Source organism: Prinia subflava, chromosome 1 (genome assembly GCF_021018805.1).
Source record: "Prinia subflava isolate CZ2003 ecotype Zambia chromosome 1, Cam_Psub_1.2, whole genome shotgun sequence".
NCBI lineage: Eukaryota > Metazoa > Chordata > Aves > Passeriformes > Cisticolidae > Prinia > Prinia subflava.
This window is the reverse complement of record NC_086247.1, coordinates 93706092-93728564: the sequence shown is the minus strand read 5'-3', so window position 1 is coordinate 93728564 and position 22473 is coordinate 93706092. Positions and strand designations below refer to the sequence as shown.

The following is a 22473-nucleotide window of genomic DNA, read 5'->3' as shown; positions in this document are numbered from 1 at the left end:
TCTGCTCTTAAATTTAACCTTTACAATAAATGGTTTTGCTAGTTACATAACTTCATTAATATTCCTACCCTGAGACAATCACTGATCATCTCTGCTGAGCTCTACTGATTGGACTCCTTGACATTCAAATCAAGATGAGAAGGATAGGGGGTTTCCGAGCAGCATAACTGGTGTGCATGACAGTCTCCATAGTTTCTTGAACAAAACACAAGAAATCCAGTAACTTCTTGGTGAAGTTTATGTGATTGCATATTTTAAACACAGCACTGTTCACATTGCTATACTTTATACTTTACTATTTTCTACTAGTAATCATAACTATCTCTTTTATATGATTAAATCAATTATTTTATCAGAATACTTATAACAACACTGTCCTTTTCTTTCCAGATGACCTGTGCATTGGTATGTTTGTGTGTACATTAACATACAGAGATGAGCCTTTGCTCCAAGTGGGTTGACCTGCACAGAATCAGAAGGATGGTTTATGCACACCTTGCATAAAGGTGAATGAGCTCACAAGGAAGTAGTTCAGTTAAAAAGTTCCTCAGTGGTTCTGAACAGCATGCATATGTAGACTGAAGCCATCAGAGGTTTTCAGTTTCAGGGTAACCACGCCTGTCTACAAATGTTGTCCCTATTCATACTTGATTTAAAGCTGAAATCTACTCCAAATGGAGTATTTTAGTTCTAGTTTTGGTTAATCTCAGCAGGTGATGGAATGTGAGACACTAATTTAATCTCTTCGATGTCAGAGATTCTTAATACCTGGAAATACCAGACAGCACAGAAAATACCTCAGGAAGGCAGGAAACCAGTGCACAATCATTCTGACAATTAATGGCAGCTTATGTTGGCTCTGCATGTTGGAATGGAAAGACTAGGGAAGTATCTAAAGGCTATCTGTCAGAAATTTACATTTAATGAATGTGCAGTAAGTCTTACACAGCTCATATTTCACACTCTTCGATAAAAAGGAAAAAGCTGCTGGGTTGATCCTTGTTTTCCTTTGCTCATCTGTTTTTCTGGCTGCTAAGACAACAGAAGTGTTGGAGATAAGATGATGTAATTTTGCACTGAATCTGTACTGATGCAAACTCTGCTGTGTAAGATCCAACAGGCCAAAGTATCGCTAAGCACTGGCGTTGTATCTCATTACAGCTGCATTATCAACCACCACTGGAACTGTCTGGAGGGGCAGACAATCACCAAGTGTCACCTCTGTCTTTTGAGGTGAAGGCAGCACATCAGTGTGCACTGGCAGCCAGGGACAAGACATAAAGTATACACAGTGTCTGATTTTACACTGCTGCTGGCAAAAGATAGCTGGAGATCTGGAACTGGCATGTATTTGTTGTAGCTCTAAATACCAACAAGCTGCTTGTGGATTCTGCTGTAGGCACGTGTTGGGTATCCATCCTGCAGTGCCGACCTTTGGGAGCAGTTTGCTGAATTTCATCAAAGAAACAGTGCACCAAGCTCATCTGCTGTTTGTTGAAGAGGCTCACTGACAAGGACAGGCATGATGGCTGTTCTTCATTCAGCCAAAAAGAAAGGATAGCTCCAGCACAGGCTTGCTTAGTCATGAAACTGCCTTCTGAACCAGAAGCTATTTGTGAGGTTGAATGACATGAGCAACTAGTTCCACTGCCAGCTGAATGCCAGCGCAGACGTAGGGGATCGCTCTGATTGCAGCTGGGCTTTGTGCAAAGAAGGAGCAGGAACACCAAGGAAAAACCACACAGAAAGAGAAGGAAATCGTAGGTATCATCAGAGGGGTCCTTATGAATCTCTGCTGAAGAAAAGCTCAGAGAACCTTTTGGGTAAAAAGGCATCTTGGTCTACAGACAATTCTCAGTATATAACTTATCCATTTGATCAAACTTTTTTTTTAATATACAAGTATATGACTGTACCTATGACCTGTTTCTTCTCCTAAAAGAAATGTGCAATTTTATTCACATTGAGAAAAACATAAAAACTAGAACAACAAACAAAAAGCCAGATTAACAAAAACCCCACAGTTGCTACCAGACAGTACGTAAGTGTTTAGTGGATAATGAGTGAACGAAGAAACAGATAGAAAAGACCCCATTAAAAACTTACCAAAAAACCCCACTCATGTTTACAGTAATTATCCTTATATGAATGAATCAGGATTTGATTATCTCAGGTCCCCTGATCAAAGGTAGCTACAGTAACACACTGAGAAGTCTTTGCTTAAGAGGGATGACTTCACTTTCATTACTGTATACCAAGACCACATGGAAGTTATTTTTTAACCTTTTCCTTACTTAAGGTAACCCACTGGAATTTGTTTTTCCATGGAGAACTATTTCCTTTTGTGCCTCTAAGGGTTTGTTAAAGTCTTTTCCCTATGTAATCCTTCAGCATCTTGGCTGTGTCACGAATACTGTTGGACAAGACCTGTGTGATCAAAAGCTGTAGCTTTAACTGTGATTGTCTAAGGTATTTTTTAAAGCAAAAATACTTGATCATGGTATTCTAAGGAGTTTTCAATCTGGCAATTGAACAAGTAGATGAATTTGCTATAACATGGGCTTTAAAATTTACAACTGCTTTGGTGTTTTACTTCTTCTAGTGTGTGCATGTGAGCTTGGTATTTATGTGCTTTAAACTGCCAGTGCAGCAGACAGTCTGGCTACTTCAGACTGACAGCTAGGAATAAAGTAGCTGCTATTGCTTAGTATGATTTTCTGATAATCTGCACAGAGGTGCAGTTATTAAGTGTGATTCTCAGCACTGTGTGCAATAGAACAACCTGAATTTCATTCTGTGTTTATAAACTTTATCCTTTTCTATTCTGTCCATTTTGTTGGTCTTTTCTTCTAGCACTAAATCTTTTCTGTCTTCATTACTTCATGCTTTGCTGTCACTGAGCATAGCTGGCAAGGCCCAACAACAAGCTGCAAAATCTTTCCTGCTCCTGAAATGGCACAGACCTCATGGCATTCTGGTGCAGAAAAAGTGACTCTCTTTGATGCTACACCATGCCATGGCTCTGCTCTCATCACATCCCCCAATATTATGGTATGTTATGCTCCTTGTGTGAGCTGAGAGGATCCTGACACATGACCTGGCAGACGTCACAACATGCACCAACCTCATGTAAGATGAGAGGTCTCATGTTGCTCCATCATAAAGAGATTAGGTGTCTCTGCATTCATCTTAATCACGTCAGTGGTTCAGCAGCTTGTCTCCTTGCTGTTGAGAATGTGATAGGAGATTGCTTACAAAGTGAAACAATAGTGGGAATAAAATGGCAGACCTTGGAAAAGCTAGGAGGAGCAAATTGTCATGGTTCAAAGCACTGCTATTATGGACTGAAGCGTCCCTTTTCTTAGCTTTTGGTCAGCGGTTGTATTTAGGTGAGATGAAAACAAAGATTTTTATCCACCAATTTTAGGCTGCTTTAAGGCAAGCAGTGCTCCGGTACCATTTAAGGGAATATTTTAATCCATAAAGTGATTGTAACTAGTGTGGCCATAGGTAAAGACCAATAGTATTTTGAAGTATCAAAAGTGTCAACATGGGTGCACCAATAAAATATTCAGTGTGTTTTTACTATGTAAAAGATGTTGTGTGACTACAAATTAGACCTAAGATCACTAAATGTGGTAGAATCCAGTATAAAATAGCAGATAGTTGACATATCACTACTTGAATGCAGAGCATCGTGAGGTCATCAATATTTTTGTTTTTTACTCAAAAGCATATCTTTAAAAACAAAAATTTCCTTTCAAGTTACAGTAGTTCAATGTTAAACAGTACTAATTCGACGATGGTAAATGCTTGCTTCTCCCCGTTATTGGTTAGAAGGAGGTTAGCATCAGCAGCGAGTGGGGAACTTCAGCTGTTAACCAATAACAGTGGCGTGTTTGACTGCCCTCACCCTGAGATTGCTCTTATTGTAATGGTTAACTGCTCTGTTGTAACTCACAGCAGGGGAGTAATTTTCCCATCAAAGAAGGTAAGATAAAAGGGAAGAAAATTCCTTCCATCCTGCGTATTAAAACTCATTTGAAAAGACAATTAATTACTGTACACTACACAAGTTCAGGTAGGAAGCTCTAGTGCGTTTTTAGACTTGAGACTATCGGCGGGGAAAATAGGTTGTTGAAGGAATTCTATTTGAATTGAAGGCACTGCTGTTTAACTTTCTCTCAGGTTTTCCAGCTTCTTGTCCCCAGGGTGTGCCAGAGTGCGGTGGGGGCGCTGCGTCGCCTCGGCGCCTCCCCGCGCACGGCAGCTCCGCCGCCGGCCCCTTCCCTTGAGGGACCAGGCGGCGGCCGGGCAGAAGGGACTTCCCTCTCTCTCTCCTTCGGATCCCATTCCCTCTAAGCCACCGCTTAGCCACAGAGGCCCGTCTTCCCGTCTCCGGACACGCCGCCCCTCGGCCTCCTCGCCGCGGTGCAGGGCCGGGCAGGCTGCTGGCTCCAGCCTGGCTGCCCGGCGGGGAGGCCGAGCACACGCGGGGTGCAGTTTCCCGAGAAAAGCAGGGCGGTGCGGCCTCCCGTCATGGCAGAGCCGGAGGATAAAGGCCCCGGGGCCGCGGGTCCCCGCCAGTCCGTGTCCCTGCTGTGCTGTCACGCCGCTTTTTTCCACCTGGGTTGGCGTTCCCCGCACCAAGCTCCCCCCGGCGTCCGGAGCAGCGCGCTGGTTGCCTGGGAGGAGCCGCTGCTACAGGCTGCAGGGCTGTGCACAGGGTACAGAGCCGAGTACAGGCTGCAGGGCCGTGTACAAGGCGCAGAGCCGAGTACAGGCTGCAGGGCTGTGCACAGGGCACAGAGCCGAGTACAGGCTGCTACAGGCTGCAGGGCTGTGCACAGGGCACAGAGCCGAGTACAGGCTGCAGGGCTGTGCACAGGGCACAGAGCCGAGTACAGGCTGCAGGGCTGTGCACAGGGTACAGAGCCGAGTACAGGCTGCTACAGGCTGCAGGGCTGTGCACAGGGTACAGAGCCGAGTACAGGCTGCTACAGGCTGCAGGGCTGTGCACAGGGTACAGAGCCGAGTACAGGCTGCTACAGGCTGCAGGGCTGTGCACAGGGTACAGAGCCGAGTACAGGCTGCTACAGGCTGCAGGGCTGTGCACAGGGCGCAGAGCCGTGTCCGGGCTGCCGAGCCGAGCACAGGCTGCAGCGCTGTGCGCAGCCCCGGCGAGCCGCGGTCGCTCCCCGGGAGGTGTGCCCGTGTGCCCGGCGTGGGCGGTGTCAGGGCCAAGGGGTTCCCGGGCAGGAGCCTCTCCCGAGCAGACAGGTGCAGGCGGTCGGGCTGCGCAGGGCTCACGGAGCCGCCAGCATGACTAGTCCTGGCACAAAGGCGTCGTGGCTCTCGCAGCCGACCGTGAAGAGCGTGCTGGTGTATCGCAACGGGGACCCTTTCTTCCCGGGGCGTCGCATTGTCATCCACGAGAAGAAAGTGTCCAACTTTGATGTGTTCCTGAAAGAGGTGACTGGCGGGGTGCAGGCGCCCTTTGGAGCTGTGCGAAACATCTATACACCCCGGGGTGGGCATCGTGTCCGACAGCTGGAGGAGCTTCAGAGTGGGGAGCAGTACGTGGCTGGTGGCAGGGAGGCCTTCAAGAAGCTCAAGTGAGTGGCAGGAATGTAAGATTTATACAGAAATGAATATCAGCATTTGGGCTTCGGCACTGTGGCAGTGCTTCAGACGACCCCTCACCCTGTCCCTTTTTATTAGTCGTTGTGGACAGAGAACTTAGAAGCTGAGACCCAGGGCAAAAGGAAGAGAGTTTTAGAGGTGAGCTCCAGAAAGAATATTCATACCATGAGTCGCGTAGTGACAACTCCTTGACATGACAGTAGAAAAGGAGAAATAGCCCCTTTAACCCAAAGGACATGCAGGAATGGCGTGTTGTTGTGATGTCTGTGCTTAGCTGAAGGGCCAGTATCAGTATTTGTGCTCAGGGTAACAGGGTGAAAGCAATAAAAGGTGGAGTGTTGACAGTCCTGCTACGAAGTTGATGAGCCTGGGAATTCAATTCCCAATTTTTTTTTTTTTTTAATTTTATTCTAAAGTATTCTACCCAGCTATCTGCATCTCCGTCAGTTCTATTCATTTTGGGTACTTATATAGCCTTTTAATGTCCCTCCTGTTATTTAAAAGATGACCATTTATATTCCTTTTCCTACCTGGACACAAAGAATTAAGCTGCCAGTTTGCCTGTTTTCTAGTGACTCACTGGGAGTATAGTGTGAAGGAAGTCTGGGCTTTTAGGAGTGTTTCCTGAGTGGCTCTGCATGTGATCAGTTCCTACTCTTAATTTCGTCAGTGAATTTCATGGTCTCAATTGACTATTATATCTTTTGCTCTTTGTGGGCATTTTTGCTACAGCTGAATTTATAGAAATAAATCCCAAAATTAGCAATCCCTATCTGGGGATGTCTGAGAATTTGTATCATCAACTACCATCTATAAAATGTCTTCCTCATCTTGGTTCTGTGGAGTTGAGGACAATATATTTTTCAGGACAGCTCATTAGTGGCTCATTATGTTTCAGGACAGAACTCTCTATGTAATGAACAGGATCTCTCTCATCACCCTTACCATTTCTGTCACTAGCTGCTTCTAAAGATTTATTGAAGCTTCTTGCACTTCAGTAGGAAAGCCAGAGAGAAAGATGTATGACAGGCTAAATAAAAGCCCTTTTCCAACAGTACTTTTTTCCATGTCAAATGCAATGCTCAGCTCTAAGAGATAGCTACCATTTCTTTTTGGTATTAAATCCTGTGATTCTGTGGATGGCTTAAAATTGTCAGTTATCAGCACATCATGTTACACCTCCCTAAATGTGTTTGGGTTTGACAGGCTACAAGTAAGGAAGTATTTGGCATTAGCACGCACTGTTTGGAGAATTGGGCACTCTAGATTTTTATTGCATGGGGAAAAGCATTTCTGTTTGTCATTTCACACTTTATGGTCAGAGTTTTATGATGAAGCTTTTTCAGACTTTTATGATTGCAACATGCAACAAGGTACCTAGCTATTTAAGGCCAACAAAGGGAATACTTTAGGAAAAGCTAACCTAAGAGACTGAGTAAAAACAGACTGTTATATATTTCCCTTGATAATATGTCCTAGTTCTGTGCTGTAGAGAGGATAAATAGGATGACTTGAGATCTCTTCCATTTCTGCATTCAGAATTGGAGTTGTTCAGTTATTAGTATTTGTTTACATAGTGTTGGAAATGTTGACAGTAATTTTATGAGCATTAAAGACAAGCTGAAGGACTTAATGTTGAAGTGGTTCTTAATTGTGTAGTAGACAGAATGGTAGGCAGAAAAGTCAGAGGAGAGGAAGGATTAATTGGAAGGAAGTGAAGAAATTAAAGAAAAGTGTGCATGTTTGTGTAATGTGTCACAAGTAAACAGCTACAGTGCGACAGACCAAAGCATCTGCCTTAAAGGATCTGAAGTGGTCTGATGGCAGCAAGAAGTTTGATCTTTTTTAAAACAAATATATTTATTTGTTTATTTTTCCTCCAGTGATTCTTATTGGACATATTCATTGCTATGATAGACTATGCAGGGCTGACCTTTGACATGGAGACTTGTGGCATTGATGTATGGGAGCTGTGGGAGTGTAATGGAGAAAGTATTCAAGGAGCAGCAGAAGTTGAAAGTGTTATTGTTCAGCTTCAAGCAGTGCATTTGTTTCTTCTCAGATGCCTTACACTGAGAAGTGAATCTTCTCCTTTCCTGTTCACAGTGAATTCAAGATTAAACTGCATTCACCTTTAGCACATGAGCCAAACCCTGACTCTTAACATTTTGAGATTGATAGTTCTCAGGGCATATATTCTAGATAAACTGCTGAATAATTTTTTAAATAAAATAAAACAATCAGCATTTAGAAATTCTGATTTTAGAAAAAGTAGAAATTTTCTTAAATGGAGAAATTTTTAGTCAATGTTGGTAATTTTTGTAACATATAACCAGATTTCCAGCTTTTTTTGTCATTCAGAGGTGTGCTAACACCCCCTTTTTTGGTGTATATGTGGTGAGGTGTGTTGGTATACTGTAGTTGCAGTGGTGAGTGAGAATGCACATATAGTCTGCACCCCTGGGGAGTTCTTTGCCAGCTCTCAGCTTCCTGAAAGAAGACGGTCTATGCCGGACTCGGTTTCAATTTTAGCTTTTTTTCAGCATGCTACTCCTCCATCCTCCTTCCTTTGCCCATTTACTTGTGTCTGTGCTCATTCATCAATGGTAGATTGTCCTGTCTCCAGCTGTGTCTTTCTAAACAATGCTGTAGTTTCATTGCTGCTTGGCTAGCCATGGGTTGGAAGCATTTCTGCTTTCTTAGTGAGTGAGAAGTGAGTTTTGTAAAATTTTTGGCCTGATATTTTTTGAGTGCCCTCATCCAAAAAAAAAAAAAAAAAAGTGCGTTTGCTCCCATTTAGAACTTTTCAGATTTGCACTTGAAATTTGATGACTGAATGCCCAGACTTCTGCACAGTGAATTTAAGCCTTTGGCTATGTATTTGCTTTTTTCTTTGTCACTTTTCTTAGTTCTTGGTGAAGTAAGTCACAGGTGCTTGGAAAACAAGAACTAGAGTCAGCAGGTGTTGTTACAGGCTGTTGGAACTATTTTGCCTGAGGCACTTATTTCTTTTCAGTATTGCAGACTCGAAGATTTCTTGGTTTTGGTCTCAAGAGAACTCCTTCCTTTTTAGACTGAGAGCTTGGAACAGTTGTTACTTGTTTTTAAACATGAGGTTTGTAAAAATGTTATCCTATGTTGCTACACTTACCTTTTTCAAAACATTGGCATCCACTTTCAAGTATGGTCTGGCAGCTTTGCTGTGTCTTACTGTCTCCTGACAACGAAGCCTTGAAATCCCTGTGACCATTCTGTGGTACCTTGATAAATGATTGCCATTCCTTCAAAGAAAGAATGATGCTTTTTCTTTCTCTCGCTCTTTTTTTTTTTTTTTTTTTTTTTTTTTTTTTTTTTTTTTTTTTTTTTTTTTCCTGTCTTTGATGCTTTTGCACCTTCATTCAAGTCCTGTGAATTCTTAACTTTGGCCAAGTAGGAAAGTTTCGTCTGGCAAATGAATCTGATGCCAGTTATTAACTACAGAGTGTGACATTACTCAGTGTTGTGAGATCTGAGGTCTTTTGGTGAGCCTGCAGTGATGCTTGGCTTTAGGTATACCTGACTCCTCAATTAAAGTCTTCTGGTCTGAAACGCCTGGGAAAGCACCTTCCCACTAGAAGTGAGATCAGGGAACATTACAAGGATAACATAATATTGTCCAAATAGATGTATTTTGTTTGCTTATCCAGTCGAGGCTTGTATATTATCCTTAAAGTAATTATGAAGATACTATTGGTTCACCCAGCAACAAGAAAGGAGTGTTCGGATGTGTCCACTTTCTGTTGAAATCCAGGTGATGTAGATTCTTTTAAACTTTAGCTGATGCCCTGAGTTAAACTCAGGTGTGCAGGAAAGCTTTAAATCTATCAGAGACTTACTATGGGAAACTCAGAGGCAAGATGACTGAAACCTCTGGTAAGGTGATACTGTACTGAGAGTTATTGATCCACCTCACAGCTGTATATGAGTTTTGTTCTGACAAGGATGTTATTGGTGTGTTCTAATCACCTGTGACTTGAAGGTAGGTGGTTGCTTCTCCCCTTTTATTTTAGCCCAGAGGGCTAACCTGAAGATTTATATTAAGAATTAATAATTACTTAATTTTTCTGTTATTTTGATGCATAATAAGTTTGAAAACCTTCATGTATGGAAAAAAGTGTAGAATATTTGTATTGTGTAAGTTAGATGCTCTTGTAAATAATCAAACCTGTTTTCTTTCCACAGTTATTTGGACATTGGAGAAACAAAGAAAAAACCTGTTGAAGTCAATAATGAGGTAGGATGGCTGAAATATTGAAGAAGTAAACCTGCATTTTATGTTAGCAACATGCTTGCATTCATGCCTGATTTTTTAAATATACATTTATTTTATTTAAATTTATAACAATACAGTTATCTACCATTCTGCACATATTTCTTCAGTGATTATTACTCTGGTTGCTCTGAGCATGATATGTTGACTGTCTTCTGCTCAGCTTTCTAAATTGCCACATCCAGTTAAAAACTCAGTAAGAAGAAGATCTGTTGTCTTCATTGAATCTCGTCGTAAACCTAAGGGAGAAGTGTACTTGCATAAAAAAATGGTAGGAATGAGAATTTTGGGAGTTTTGGGCCAGCACATTTTCTTCAAAACTTGGTATTTCCTCTGAAGAAGGGACATTTTTGCTTGAAAAATGCCAGTGTAAACTTCTAAGTAGTTCTAATCCATAATTTGCAAAAAGCATCATATGTGGATCTGTGTGAGATGTGTGGCTCTGCATTATTTTTACTGTTTTATTGTGTACAGAGGTAGCAGTGACTCCCAACATACATTGGAATGACAACTTCTGCCTCACAAGAAGCATCAGCTCGCTTATTTTTCAGTTTGCTTTGCCTTGTGCCCTCAGGCCACATTTTCAGCAATTCAATGGTTTGTATATCAGGTGCCTTCAGACAGCAGGACACCTTGTATGAGAAGATCCTCAAAATTGCCCTAATGACCTTTACTGTGATACTCAGATACTTGTTATTCTGTGGCTATCAAATACAGCAATTTTATAATTGAGCATAACTTGTCACCTGTATTTTTTGGATGGGCTCACTGAACAAGAAGATCAAATTCAAGTTGAAGATTTGATATGCTGCTACAACTACCTTGTAAATTTATTCTGAGTTGGATAGTTAGCAGTACAACTATGGCCTTGCTTTTTAAAGGCTGATTTTAAGGCTGATTATTTTGCTGCAAATCCTTAGAAGATTTTTGGAATAACAGAAAGTCTCTGCAGTTGGAGAAGTAGTCATAGAAGTTGTGAGTTTTTTTACTTACAGTTGCATGTTTGATAAAAAAGGCTTGTATTATTTTGTCTGGAATCAGTGCTCATTGCAAATTATCTTTACACTTTCAGCCATGCCTCAGGGCTTTGAAGTAACCCAGTATAAACCCTCCATTATCTCAGCTTTCTTCTTCATATTTGACTTATGTTTGCAGTCTCCCCTGTCTCCCTGTGGAGAGCTTAAATACCTGTGCTGAATTTAACTTTAACATGATTGATTTATTTGAGGAGAGGAGTCATAAAAATGAGATGAAACATTGACAGTCTACAGACTTTTATCTGGGCTTATGAATAACGCAATTGTCTTGATGCCCTAATAGTTTAATCCTGGGAATGAGGTTTATGGGGACTAGTAACAGAAGTTTTAATGCCTAAATTAGGTTTTGGTAAAAGGATATGAGGCAGCAAGTCCTGGTTTTACATTTTTTTTTAGATGTTCACTTAGAAATCAAAACCCTAGATTTGTTGTAGGTCCAAGAGAGGCAGCAATCTTCCTATCAAGCTTAAATACAAGGGTATCAATTCTGATTGTATCAAGCATGCGTAATTTGACATTTTCTCCACTAAAACAATTACAAATATCTATTTCTGATTCTGGTTAGTGTTCAGGGAGTCAAAACAAAGAAACCTTTACGCAGCAGCTATACACTCTGTATTGGGATGCAGCTGTATGTTTTCTTTTGTGTTAGTTAAACTGCTAAATGCCTGACATCTGCTTTTGGGAGCACTTTAATGTTGTTCTTCAAGGCAACATCTCAATTACTTTAAATTTGCAAATAACTAGAAAATGTGTGTCAAACTAGAATTAGGCAAGAAAAAAATTGATGTTCAAGATATGGCGTAAATCCTCTAGCAGAGCCATCATACTGTAATAATATGTATCAAAATTTTAACAGTTATGTTACTGATAGGCAAAATAGTAAAAAGATTTCATCCTGACCCAAGCTAAAGCTTTGTTACAAGCTCTTTCTCAGGTATGTTTCCATTCATCACTTTTTTTTGGCAACTGAGCTTCTTGTTTTGTGAGAGATCCCTCTTGTACCAAAGCTAATTTGCAAGTCCAAATACATGTTAAATGATGTGCTTGAAGAATCTAACAATTAATCTCTTGAGAAAATACAGACTAACAGAGTTACCACTTGTTTATGATAAGCTTACTTGTTTTTAAAAGGCTGAATGTTATTTTCCAATTATAATGTGGAAAGTATGGACATTTATATTTCTCTAGGCACTGCCTGATCTAGATGGTCTCTCCCTCTGCACTCAAAAAGATGAATTTTCCTTGCCATTGGGGCTGGGCAAGCTGAAGAAGAATTAACTGAGCTTCTGTATTGCAAATCTCATTGGCAGCTATTTATTTTAAACTCTCTTTTCTTCATAAAAATATGTTCAGCTGAAACCTCCTTTCTTCTTTGACTTCTTATGAGCAACTACTCTTTGAACACATTGTAGTAAATGAACTTTGCCATGTGATATTGTAGCAGCAAAGAATTACAGGTACCCAAGAGAAGCAGAGGTATTTTGGTACTGAAGAATCAGTCTCTTGCAACTGAAAGAAAAAAGGAGGGTTATACTGTCTGTATGGAACAGCATCTGTCATTAGAAGGCCATAGTAGGCCTGCAGTAAGCTACTCAACTGTTGATACATTTGCCCTTGGTTGATCTTCTTAGTTAATAAGAGCATTGAGGGGTTTTTGTCTGCACTTCACTTCTTCTCCTGGACTTCTAGGACAAGGTGGTTGTGTGGGCAGCTCTGACACAATTATGTCACTTTTTCCCATTGATAAATCACTTTTTCACTGTTTTACATGAACTTATTTTATTGTTCCACAACTCTTTTTTGATTTCAACTTCTTGTTTTATCATTTGGTTTAGGTGTGCTCACATTTGTAGGAGTATTTGTTGAACAGAATAATCAGTATTTTTATGAATGATTCTTCAGAAGATTAGTAAAGATTCCTCAAAGCTTTCCTACTGTATGACCTGAATATTTGTATCTGCATACACCTCCAGAACATCTCTTCCTAGTGAAAACCCTTACTGATCACAGGGATTTGAGTGAATGTCTGAACACTTTTAAAATTCAAAACTTCTTGTTCTGGTCCAGTGCCTATCAGTTCTCACATTCTGGATGACACAGACATGGGCAAGGACATGGAGTAAAGCACTTTTGCTTGCTGGGGAGCTTCACAGAACATGTTTGTGCCTGTGATGAAGTGGGACTGCAGGGTGAAAATGTCACTGGCAGAATGTCTTCTACCGGTGTTCTCCAGGTATAGCCCATCACTTAACAGCTGCTGGGGTGTCTTGTGGACCAGACATGGTTGATTGACAAATCTCAGTGTAGGTCAGTTGGCCACTGTGTTCTTGGTGAGATCCTGGGACAGGAAAGGTTCTCTGTTGTCCAGTGCTGACAGAAGAGGTGAGCACCATGACAGAAGAGTGTGAAAATACAATGTTTGAGTCTTGGTAGATATGAATTTAGCACTAAAATTTTCCCCAAAAGCATTTAAGATGATGCTATAAAAGTATTTTGAAGACTTGCAAATCCTGCACTTCCCTCTGTCGCTCCATATTTCAAAATTAAATTATTGTAGTATAATTTATGTCAATTGTTTTTCTTCATCCTTAGTTGGACAAAATGAAGTGCCTGACAAAGTCACCACTCATCTCTCAGCAATAGTATGATTGGACTTAGCTGTAAAAATTACATTTTGAAGTTTATGATGTTGTCTTGGTTTCACAAATTATTTTGGTATATTCATGCTGGATATACCTCATTTCAAACTTAACATGAGTAATTCTTTTTCAAGTACCTTCTCATGAAAAACCACAGTAGTTATTTTTTGTGTCAAAACTACTCTTCATCATGTTTGACAACAAACATGTTTAATCATATGAAAAATCTTGTCATTTTTCAATTATTGGGTTCTTGGTTCACTTTAATATCTAACTGTCAGTTAGAAATGGTTCATGGATATTTTCTCTGTACAGAAGATAGTTTTGTAAAAGGGACTGAATAGATACCAGAAATTATCTCAGGCTTGGCAAATTACAGCCTTTTGATGTCAAAACAATGTAACTACATAAGATATTCTTTCCAGCTTCTTTCCTAAGGATTAAAAAACTCAAACATTGTTTGTTCTACCCAAAATTGCTAAACACAAAATACTGTATGGCTGGTAACAAGTTGTGTATAAAGTTCCACTTCATATTGCTTTGCCAAAATGCAAAACTAAACCCTCTTGGAGTACCATATCTGACTCAATTGATTTCTTCTGCTGCTGGTGTCACAGACTGGGCAAGAATTTTCTCATTTTCTCATGCTAAATTAATTAGTAATTTTGCTGTAAGTGTATTTTAAGGAGTAAGACTGTTAAAATGCAAAGTTTTAAAAAATGTGATATATATCTGTAATCTACTTAGCAACACCTTTAATAATTAAATGTGATATGCCATTGTTTGGTATTTAGTATCCTGGTAACATAATTAGCACAACAAGACATACAAAACAAATACTTTTCCTGCATGTTCACAGCCTAATTCCAGGAGGAATCAGAGAAGAACTGCCCAGACATAGAAGATAAGCTGTGCCCTTTTTTCCTTATTTGAACTACGGATGCATAAAATTTCTCTTTATATACTTCTGTATTATCTGAACTGGGCAGTTTCAAGTATTTTGATTAGCAACTTTCTTACAAATGGATTTAGTGAATTTCTGAGCAGATGAAAGATTTTGGTTCATGCTACTGGAGAATTTTGTGGTGGTCTTTATTAAGTTGGATCTGAAACTTGGAAGTTGTTCTCTTCCTTGACTAACACCTGCCTTGTTCAGTAGGGTAGCTGGTCTTCCTGGCCTGTGAGGAGGCCGGGAGTGAGTGAAGAGGGGCCAGTACTGAAGCTTTTAATGAGGCATATGTTCGTCTCGTTAATAATTTGTTGCTGTATATTAAATTGACTTGAAATATTAACAACTTTTGCCTTTGATTAAAAATAGTGAAGGAAAAAAAAAAGATTTTTTGAGAGATTTGTTTTTTTGTTCTTTATCTTATCACTGTTCCTAGCCTCAGGTTCTTCTGATGAGCTGTAAAGGTCAGAGACTGCCTATTGGCAGTCTAATTAAAATTAGTCTAAGGAATTTGAGGAAAATACACAAAATGTGAGAGGCATGACCAATCAGAATCAGAATTGTCACTGTCATGTCAGTGTCAGAAATTAATATCAGGATCTCTTTTGCTTGAATAAATTCTGTGTTACTGATACCATCACTTTGTGTATTGTAAGCAGTGTAGGTACAGCATCATGCAACTCGGAGAAGGAATGATATCTATTCTTGGGATCCAGAGGGAACACACACGTGCTCTGTTTTGGAGCATTGCACAGGCTAAGTTTCTGGGGAGGTAAGGCCATGCTATTGTCTGACTTATCCCAGCTGAAGATGCAATCACTAGTCCAGTGTTGTAAAATTGTGGCAGATCCAGACTGAAAAATGTTCCTTTCCAGGGTGTAACTAGCTAAGGTGACATTTACTCACTAATGTACCATTTCACTTACCGTGGCTGAAAAGGAGGGTGATATACTTTGCAGGTGAATGGGTTGGCTTTAAACTCTCTGCAAATTGTGTAGGCGGTTTGCAGTCTAGAATGCTCCCTTAGTCACTACACGACTATCTGCTGTGGAATAGCTCATTTCCAGCTCATCTGTGTTTCATGTGGGCTGAGAAGTTTGTGTGTGGCTGTGGTCTTGTGGCCTATTGCTCAGTTTGAGAGTTGCTTTATGTCCACACCAGTAGACAAGCTCATAGTCTTTGGCTCAAGGCTGTTTTGTACTATCCAGTGTACCATCTAGCAGTGCAAAGTAGCCAGGGAAATGTGGATTAGCCAGGTGAGTTACTGCATAGGATAACTGAAATGGTTTTGTACTAGGCAAATGCCTCAGTGAGTTTGACTCTGCAACTTTAGTCAATGTGTAAAAAATGTCCATTAAAAAAAAAGTCATGTTTCTATGAAATAGATAACATTTCCTGTGCTGTAATAGCTTTATTGTTCTAGTTTGGTTTTGATCACTGAACCTTGAACATTCCTTTCTTTTACATCACAGGGTGGTGATGGTGTGTATCAGTGGGGTTTTGGTTCTTTTGACCCCAGTACTACCCCAGGGAAATGTAAATATTTGTTCTCAATTTTTCCTGGGCACATTGATTAACAAACCATTACAGGCCATTGTAACAAACTGGCAAGGCCATGGCTCATTGCATGAGCTGATAAATTTGGAATGTGACATTGTGTTGAAATATTTAAAGCTTCAAGAAGTTAATTATAACTTGACGTGAGTAATGAATGAGATGTTTGTAGCATCCAGGACTACACAGGTAGCAACAAGAAAGGTTTGCTCTTAAACCTGTGCAGATAAAAGCAGCACAGAGCATCTGGTTCAGACACATCACATTTTTTGACTCTTGCTTTGTTGCTGTCCAGTGTGGCTTTGTACATATGTGTTGTCCTGTAAATCATGCAGCTGTTTAGTTGCCCTCTTTGATAGGAGGACACTTCTGGTAAGGAAAGGAAATAAATAAGTTAGTGATACCATTTCTTAGCTGTGAGTAACTGGTGTATGTGTTCATGGCAGCACTGTGAAAGTGCTGCCAAACGTCTGTGTTTAGGATATGTCTAACTACTTAATGAACATTGGAAGGAAAAGAAAAGCTAAGAATGGGATACTTGTATTTGAACCTATTCTCAAGTGCATAAAAATCACCTTTTGAGAAACTGAATATGTAGACTGGCATGTTCAGAGGCCAGTTAAAATACTAGTTCATGAATTGTATACTTTCCTTATATACAAGGATTGACTCTATGAAGTGTCATGTGCCTCTTGCAAGTCCCAAGTAGCCAAGAGGAGGTTGGATAGTTTTCAGAGTCTGTCCCACTTTCCAATCTATATTTTTATAGTAAGTATTGAGGAATATAGTGCAGCATTCATAAAAGCAAAAACTCTATGCATGGGGATCAGCAAATAAGTTCACACCAACCAAAACAAATAAAATTAATTTTGATACATCTCCATGTTAGAGATTATGTTTATTTCCTTTTATTGGTTAGCATGTATGTGAAGAAAGAAGTGAAAACCGTTATTTTTTATCTGTGTGCTTCAAACCAATGTATGCCTTGCTCAGAGTCCTTACATGAACAGCCATTCTCAGTGATGATTTCCATTTAATGCCATATCTGTGACATTCTCTTTGCAATGTAACGCTTCTTGGAGTTAGAAAGATTGCATAAGCAAGCCCATCCATAGTGTTCTAAAAAGGAGTGGCATGGTTTCAGTTATTTAATGAGTTTGACTCTGCATCTTTTGTCAATGTGTATAAAAATGCCTATCAAAAAAACCCACTAAAGTGATGTTTCTATGAAACACGTTTCCTGTGCTGTAATAGCTTTAGGAAGCTTACTGTTCTAATTTGTTTTTGTGTAGTCAACTGAACATAAGCATAACAATTTTTAATGAAAATTGTATTGAAGTGTGTATATATTTATTCATACACACATATTATATTCAAGTATGCATGTGGATATGCACAGACTAATTCAAAATGGTTTTTTTTACAAAAATATTACAGTATGCCTGAGGTAATGGTTTGGCTGCTGATCATTTAGCTTCGTTTTTGTTTTTTTTTTCCAACAGTCAACACTGGAAGGTATAAGTACCTAAAGTAGATTGAGCAATGTATTGTATGTGTTTCTTAAGTGTTATGTTTGTGTTTGTTAAATTTTGTACATATTTAGAATAAAGCTATGTTTAGCATGTATTATAAGTGAAAAAACCATAGGATGTTTAAAACAAACAGCTGTGAGGGCATGGATTTTATCACCTTGTTTCTGTTTGATGCTGATGTGCTGTGTGTTTGTATTTACAAAGGAGTGTTACAAAGGACTCAGAGCTAATCACAAGTTCAGCCCCAGTGTAATATGACAGAAGACGAAAGCTGGACTCCAAGAGACTCTGTAAAATGTGCTCTGAGATTCAAATGTTTAGAGAGTCCTCAAACACCGCAGAGTGATTCCCATTCCCAGAACCTAACCTGTGCTGAATTCAGCTGTTTCATTTTTTCCAGACTTTGCAAGGTGCTTTGCAAAGTCATTTCACAGATGGTAACTCCTCTCTGAAGTAAGTAAAATCCATACTGCTGTAAGAGGCTCTGTATGAATTTTTTTTTTTTTTTCAAGAACAGAAAAATAAAATTACGGTGGTTTTGAGTATCTGTAATCCCATGGTGTGTTTCCAACTGTGTGTAGCTCTTGTTGCCTTGCAAATTCTCATTGGATTGATTGCTTCCAGCTTACATAAAGTTTTCTCTGAGTTACTCCTTCCTCCCCTGGACCCTTTATGTTGCTGCTGTGTGTTGTCCTGTAATACCTCAGACAAGTATCTCATCACAAATTAGGAATTGTTGGCAACATTTGTCAGTAGCAAATGGAAGCTGCTCTTAAATGGGTCTTTTCAAGCAAACTGAAAATGTACAAAATTTAAAGATAAAATCATAATGGGGTCAGACCACTGAATAATGTAAATCTGCTTGCAGTTGCTGACGTAAATAGGAAAGTGCTGATTTATATCATCAGAGAATGTAGCTGGTGAAATGAAAAGAAAATAAAGGAGTTAGGGGGCTAGTGATGCTGGTCTCTTAATGTAAGCACAAACTTTCACCCAAGACCACTTTTTTGTTAATATGTAACTCTTCAGTGCCGGAGGGGTCAGGCTGTTCCAGACACTGCAACACTGCCGCGCCTCCTACAAACATAATAGGAGCAGAACTATGTATTCTGTAATTAAACCCTGGACCAGGTCTTCCATTGGAGTGGTTATATATATATATATCCTTCAGAGGAACTGAATTGATTTACTGTGGCTGAGCACTTGATCTTTTATTAGTGTGTCATTCTGTATTTTGAAGCTAGGTACCTTGCTTTTTACCACCACAAATAGCTTAACATTGATCAGAGAGAAGTTATTCTAAACTCTACAAATAGAACAGTCAGATTAATGAGAAGAAAGGCATATAGCATGGAAGTGTTGGGTTTTTTCTTACTTTATTGTTTTTTTTAATCATGGTGAAGTGAGATCTTTATAAAACGTTCCTTCAGAGCATGCGTCCTTGCACTGATTTTTGTAGTTTCACTTTAGCAAATGTATTATTGCACTAACAATTTCTCTTCATTTTTTTTATACAGAAGGTACAATGATTTAAACACGCTTAGATAAACAATACAAATTTATATTTTGTTCCAGTTTAGGCCATGTTTAGGTAGAACAGACAAATATTCAGTCTTGGCCCAAGCTGGTCCCATGTTACAATCCCCTGCAGTTTGTTTGTTTAATAACAAGCTTAAACTTGTAAGGCTTCAGAAGGCTGCCAGAAATATTAATGATCCTCAGAGAGCAATCCAAAAGACAAACTTCCAAGTTGATGCCTTATTATCTATTATTGGCAGAAATACAATCCGTCAAATAATAAATGAGCTCCTAACATCTGTCAGGTTATTGTTTTCTCTAGAGTCTTGTGACTGGGCTATGTGCAATCACTTGATGGCCTTCTGAGGAGCCTACACCAAAATTAATGGTTTTATCAGCCTGCAGGAACAACTAGGTAATAGTAACAGAATAAATAACCTAGTGTTGTCCTTAAGGGCTCCTTTGTACTTAGTGAATGCTTTCTAGCTGTTCCAGTAAGGTGTGGAGCATTGGAACCTGGGTGTTGCAGGCTGCATCAGAGAACTTAGTTTGATCAACAGTTTGGAGAGACTTTCGGAGAGCTTGAGCAGCATAAGTGAGCACCAGGAATGGAGGTGGAATCAACTTTTTTTACTATTTATGTATTGGATATTTTATAGGGGATTGTCCTGGCAACCTACCAGCTACGAAGAAAGGTGTAAGGGCATCCAAGGTTCAGTAACTCCCATTTTGTGTGCAAGCAGTGCTTGGAGCCTAAACATTAGGATCTGATGCTATGGGAATAAATCAGTATTGTCTTAGCCTCCAGTAGCATAACCTTTAGAAATTTACCTTTTTTTCCCTGTGTTCCGAAGCTCTTTGTTAGATTGCTTACACTGAGAAAATAAACCTTTAATGGCTGACAGCAGCAATAGAAATGTTTTCAGATGTTGCATTTTGAGGTGTATTTTCTTTTTTTCTCCAGTAAATTTTAATTTCAAATTTTGGTGACATAAATGACCAGTTATGCTCTGAAGAATATGCTTCAAATGTTTCTGCAAGAATGGCTGAGCTCTTAAGTTATTTGGGCAGTTCTCAAAAAAATGTCTTTTCTTCCCCTAATGAGCTGTATGATAACAACCTCATACTTTCTTGCCAAGCCTGTAGTAGTAGCTGTGAATCTTTCACTTGATTCGGATCACACTGGAATTAAGAGCTAGACTGTGAACTACAATTACCTTAGGCATTAATGCACAGCTTATGTACAGTCTAGTACAAAATTTTTCTTTGTATGGAGCCAAAACAAATGTGCATCTACAAAACAGATCTTAAGGAGTAAATGCAAATGGCTTATGAATTGCTTGTGTAAAGGGAAGGTCCCCAGCCATGCCAGGAGTTTCCTTCCTAGTCTGGTCTGCAAGCAATGCTGGCATAATGCAGTAGTAACATCTTCCTAGCTACTACTACTTCCTAGTAGTACTGTCTTTCTTCTCTGCTCTTGTAGATCTGTCTGGCTAAAATATCTCTCTGCACTGAGCTTCAAATCACCATGCCCTTCTGGGGCTGATTGCTTCTGTTTAGTCTTTTCAGTCTATCTAGCTGTGCGAAGGCTGATTCTGCCTTTCTCCATCTACGACCACTATGGGCTTTTATGTCCTCTGAGTCTTTCAAAAAACAAATGTTTGAGAGGGCTGCCCAGCTCACAAGAGCCTTTGAAAAATGAGGAAATTGAAGTGAGTTGAATTCAGAATAAACATGCTTCATTTTCAGCAGACATTGAAAATAGATTTTGTTCAACAGATTTACCTGTTGTTGAATTTTACTTGAAATGACTGGTCACTAAAGAGTGCCAGTATTGCTTTTGTTGGTTCCTTTTCCCCTAAGTTGCTATCTCATCTCCAGAATTTATGTGCTTGGTGCAGAATTTGCCGTGTGACTTGATTTGTGTGAGAAGTCAGATTTCATAATTGTAATTTTAATTTTAATAATAATAATAGTAATAACAACAGTAATAACAACAACAACAACAATAATAATAATAATAATAATAATAATAAATTTTAGCCTGTTTGGAATATCTACTAGGTTGAGCACCTTTTTTTTCAGTGTTTGCAAGAGAAAGATCTGGAAATCATTCCAGTCATTAAAAAATGAGTTTGTGTGAAAATCCAAGTAAAGACTAAAAGCACTGGAGTACAGATCATTTCCCACAAACTAAATGAGAAGTACTGGTTAAGTTAGCACAGAGTGTAATAAAACTGCAACATATCATGTCATTAGACTGCTTTACACAGTGACTGGAAAATTGCCAGTTTAAATAAACTTTGTACATCTGTTTGAAAGAACATCTCTCTTTATGCTGGCTATTTAATCCTTTAAGCTTTGATGGTATTTTTTTTTTTAGAAATGTAGCTAACTTGTTAATGCATGTACTATAACTTTTGAATGTTTGTGTTTAACACCTTATTTCAATTTGCTAATGATGAAGAATGAAAAAGAAAAATCTTCCTAATGTTTTTGGAGTTTTGGCTTACCCTCATTTTTTTTTAACTTTCTGTTCAGAATAACAACATTAATGTTGATCTCAGTGCAGTGTCTGTTCAAAAGAGTACAGGAAATAATGCTGGGAATTAAGTGGCCTATGTATTATTCTGAAGGCTAAAAAACAGCAGTTCACCTCACTTTTGAGTCATTGCTCTACAATGAGCAAAGTATTCAGGAACTTATTTATAAATTACTGATGGATTTAGATTAAAGTCCTGTAGAAGATCAAAAGTAGTTACTATAACAGCAGAGAGATCTAGCCATGGCATTCATTGATAAAAAGAGAAGATAGTTAAATTGCCTGCACCATGGTTATAAGCAATAAAGATTGAGACAGCAAGAACAATATTTGGGAATATTTCTTTGGGTCTATAGGACAACCAAAGATGTTCATACAATTCTGTCTTCTCAGTGAAAACTATGTATTGTGCCATGGTGCATTGTGCTATTCTGTGCTGTGGTTGTTACTCATCACACACATAAACCTGCAGCAGTAATTAAGTGTGCTGTGTAGAAGGTGAAGCTGGAATGGAATAAAATTCATGCATTAAAGACATGCTGTCCCAATTGCTGATGGTGGTCAGGGTAAACTTTTTCTGACTGTGAAGACTGCATAATTTCTAATTCTCTTTTGTTCTTGCAGGTCAAGCCAGTTACTCACAGTAGGATCACTGCATCAGCCCGGTTTCGGAAGCCTCTCCAGGAGCCCTACACTATTTTGTAAGTAGAATTTTCACTTAGTGGACTGCCATTTCAGGGGAGGTGG

At 39.3% G+C, this 22473-nt stretch overlaps 1 protein-coding gene across 2 annotated transcripts in view; it reads left to right on the top strand.

The window, feature by feature from the left end:
- The first annotated feature begins 4100 nt into the window (after nucleotides 1-4100).
- Nucleotides 4101-22473, top strand: part of DCDC2 (doublecortin domain containing 2) — a 59061-nt gene continuing 40688 nt past the window's right edge. The window contains exons 1-3 of one of the 2 annotated variants that reach the window (XM_063403717.1): nucleotides 4101-5615; nucleotides 9865-9916; nucleotides 22351-22427. In XM_063403717.1, the coding sequence (XP_063259787.1) occupies nucleotides 4540-5615; nucleotides 9865-9916; nucleotides 22351-22427 (1205 nt within the window). In that variant the 5' untranslated portion in view covers nucleotides 4101-4539. The remainder of the gene's footprint in view (nucleotides 5616-9864; nucleotides 9917-22350; nucleotides 22428-22473) is intronic. The other variant, XM_063403708.1, reaches the window with a different exon arrangement.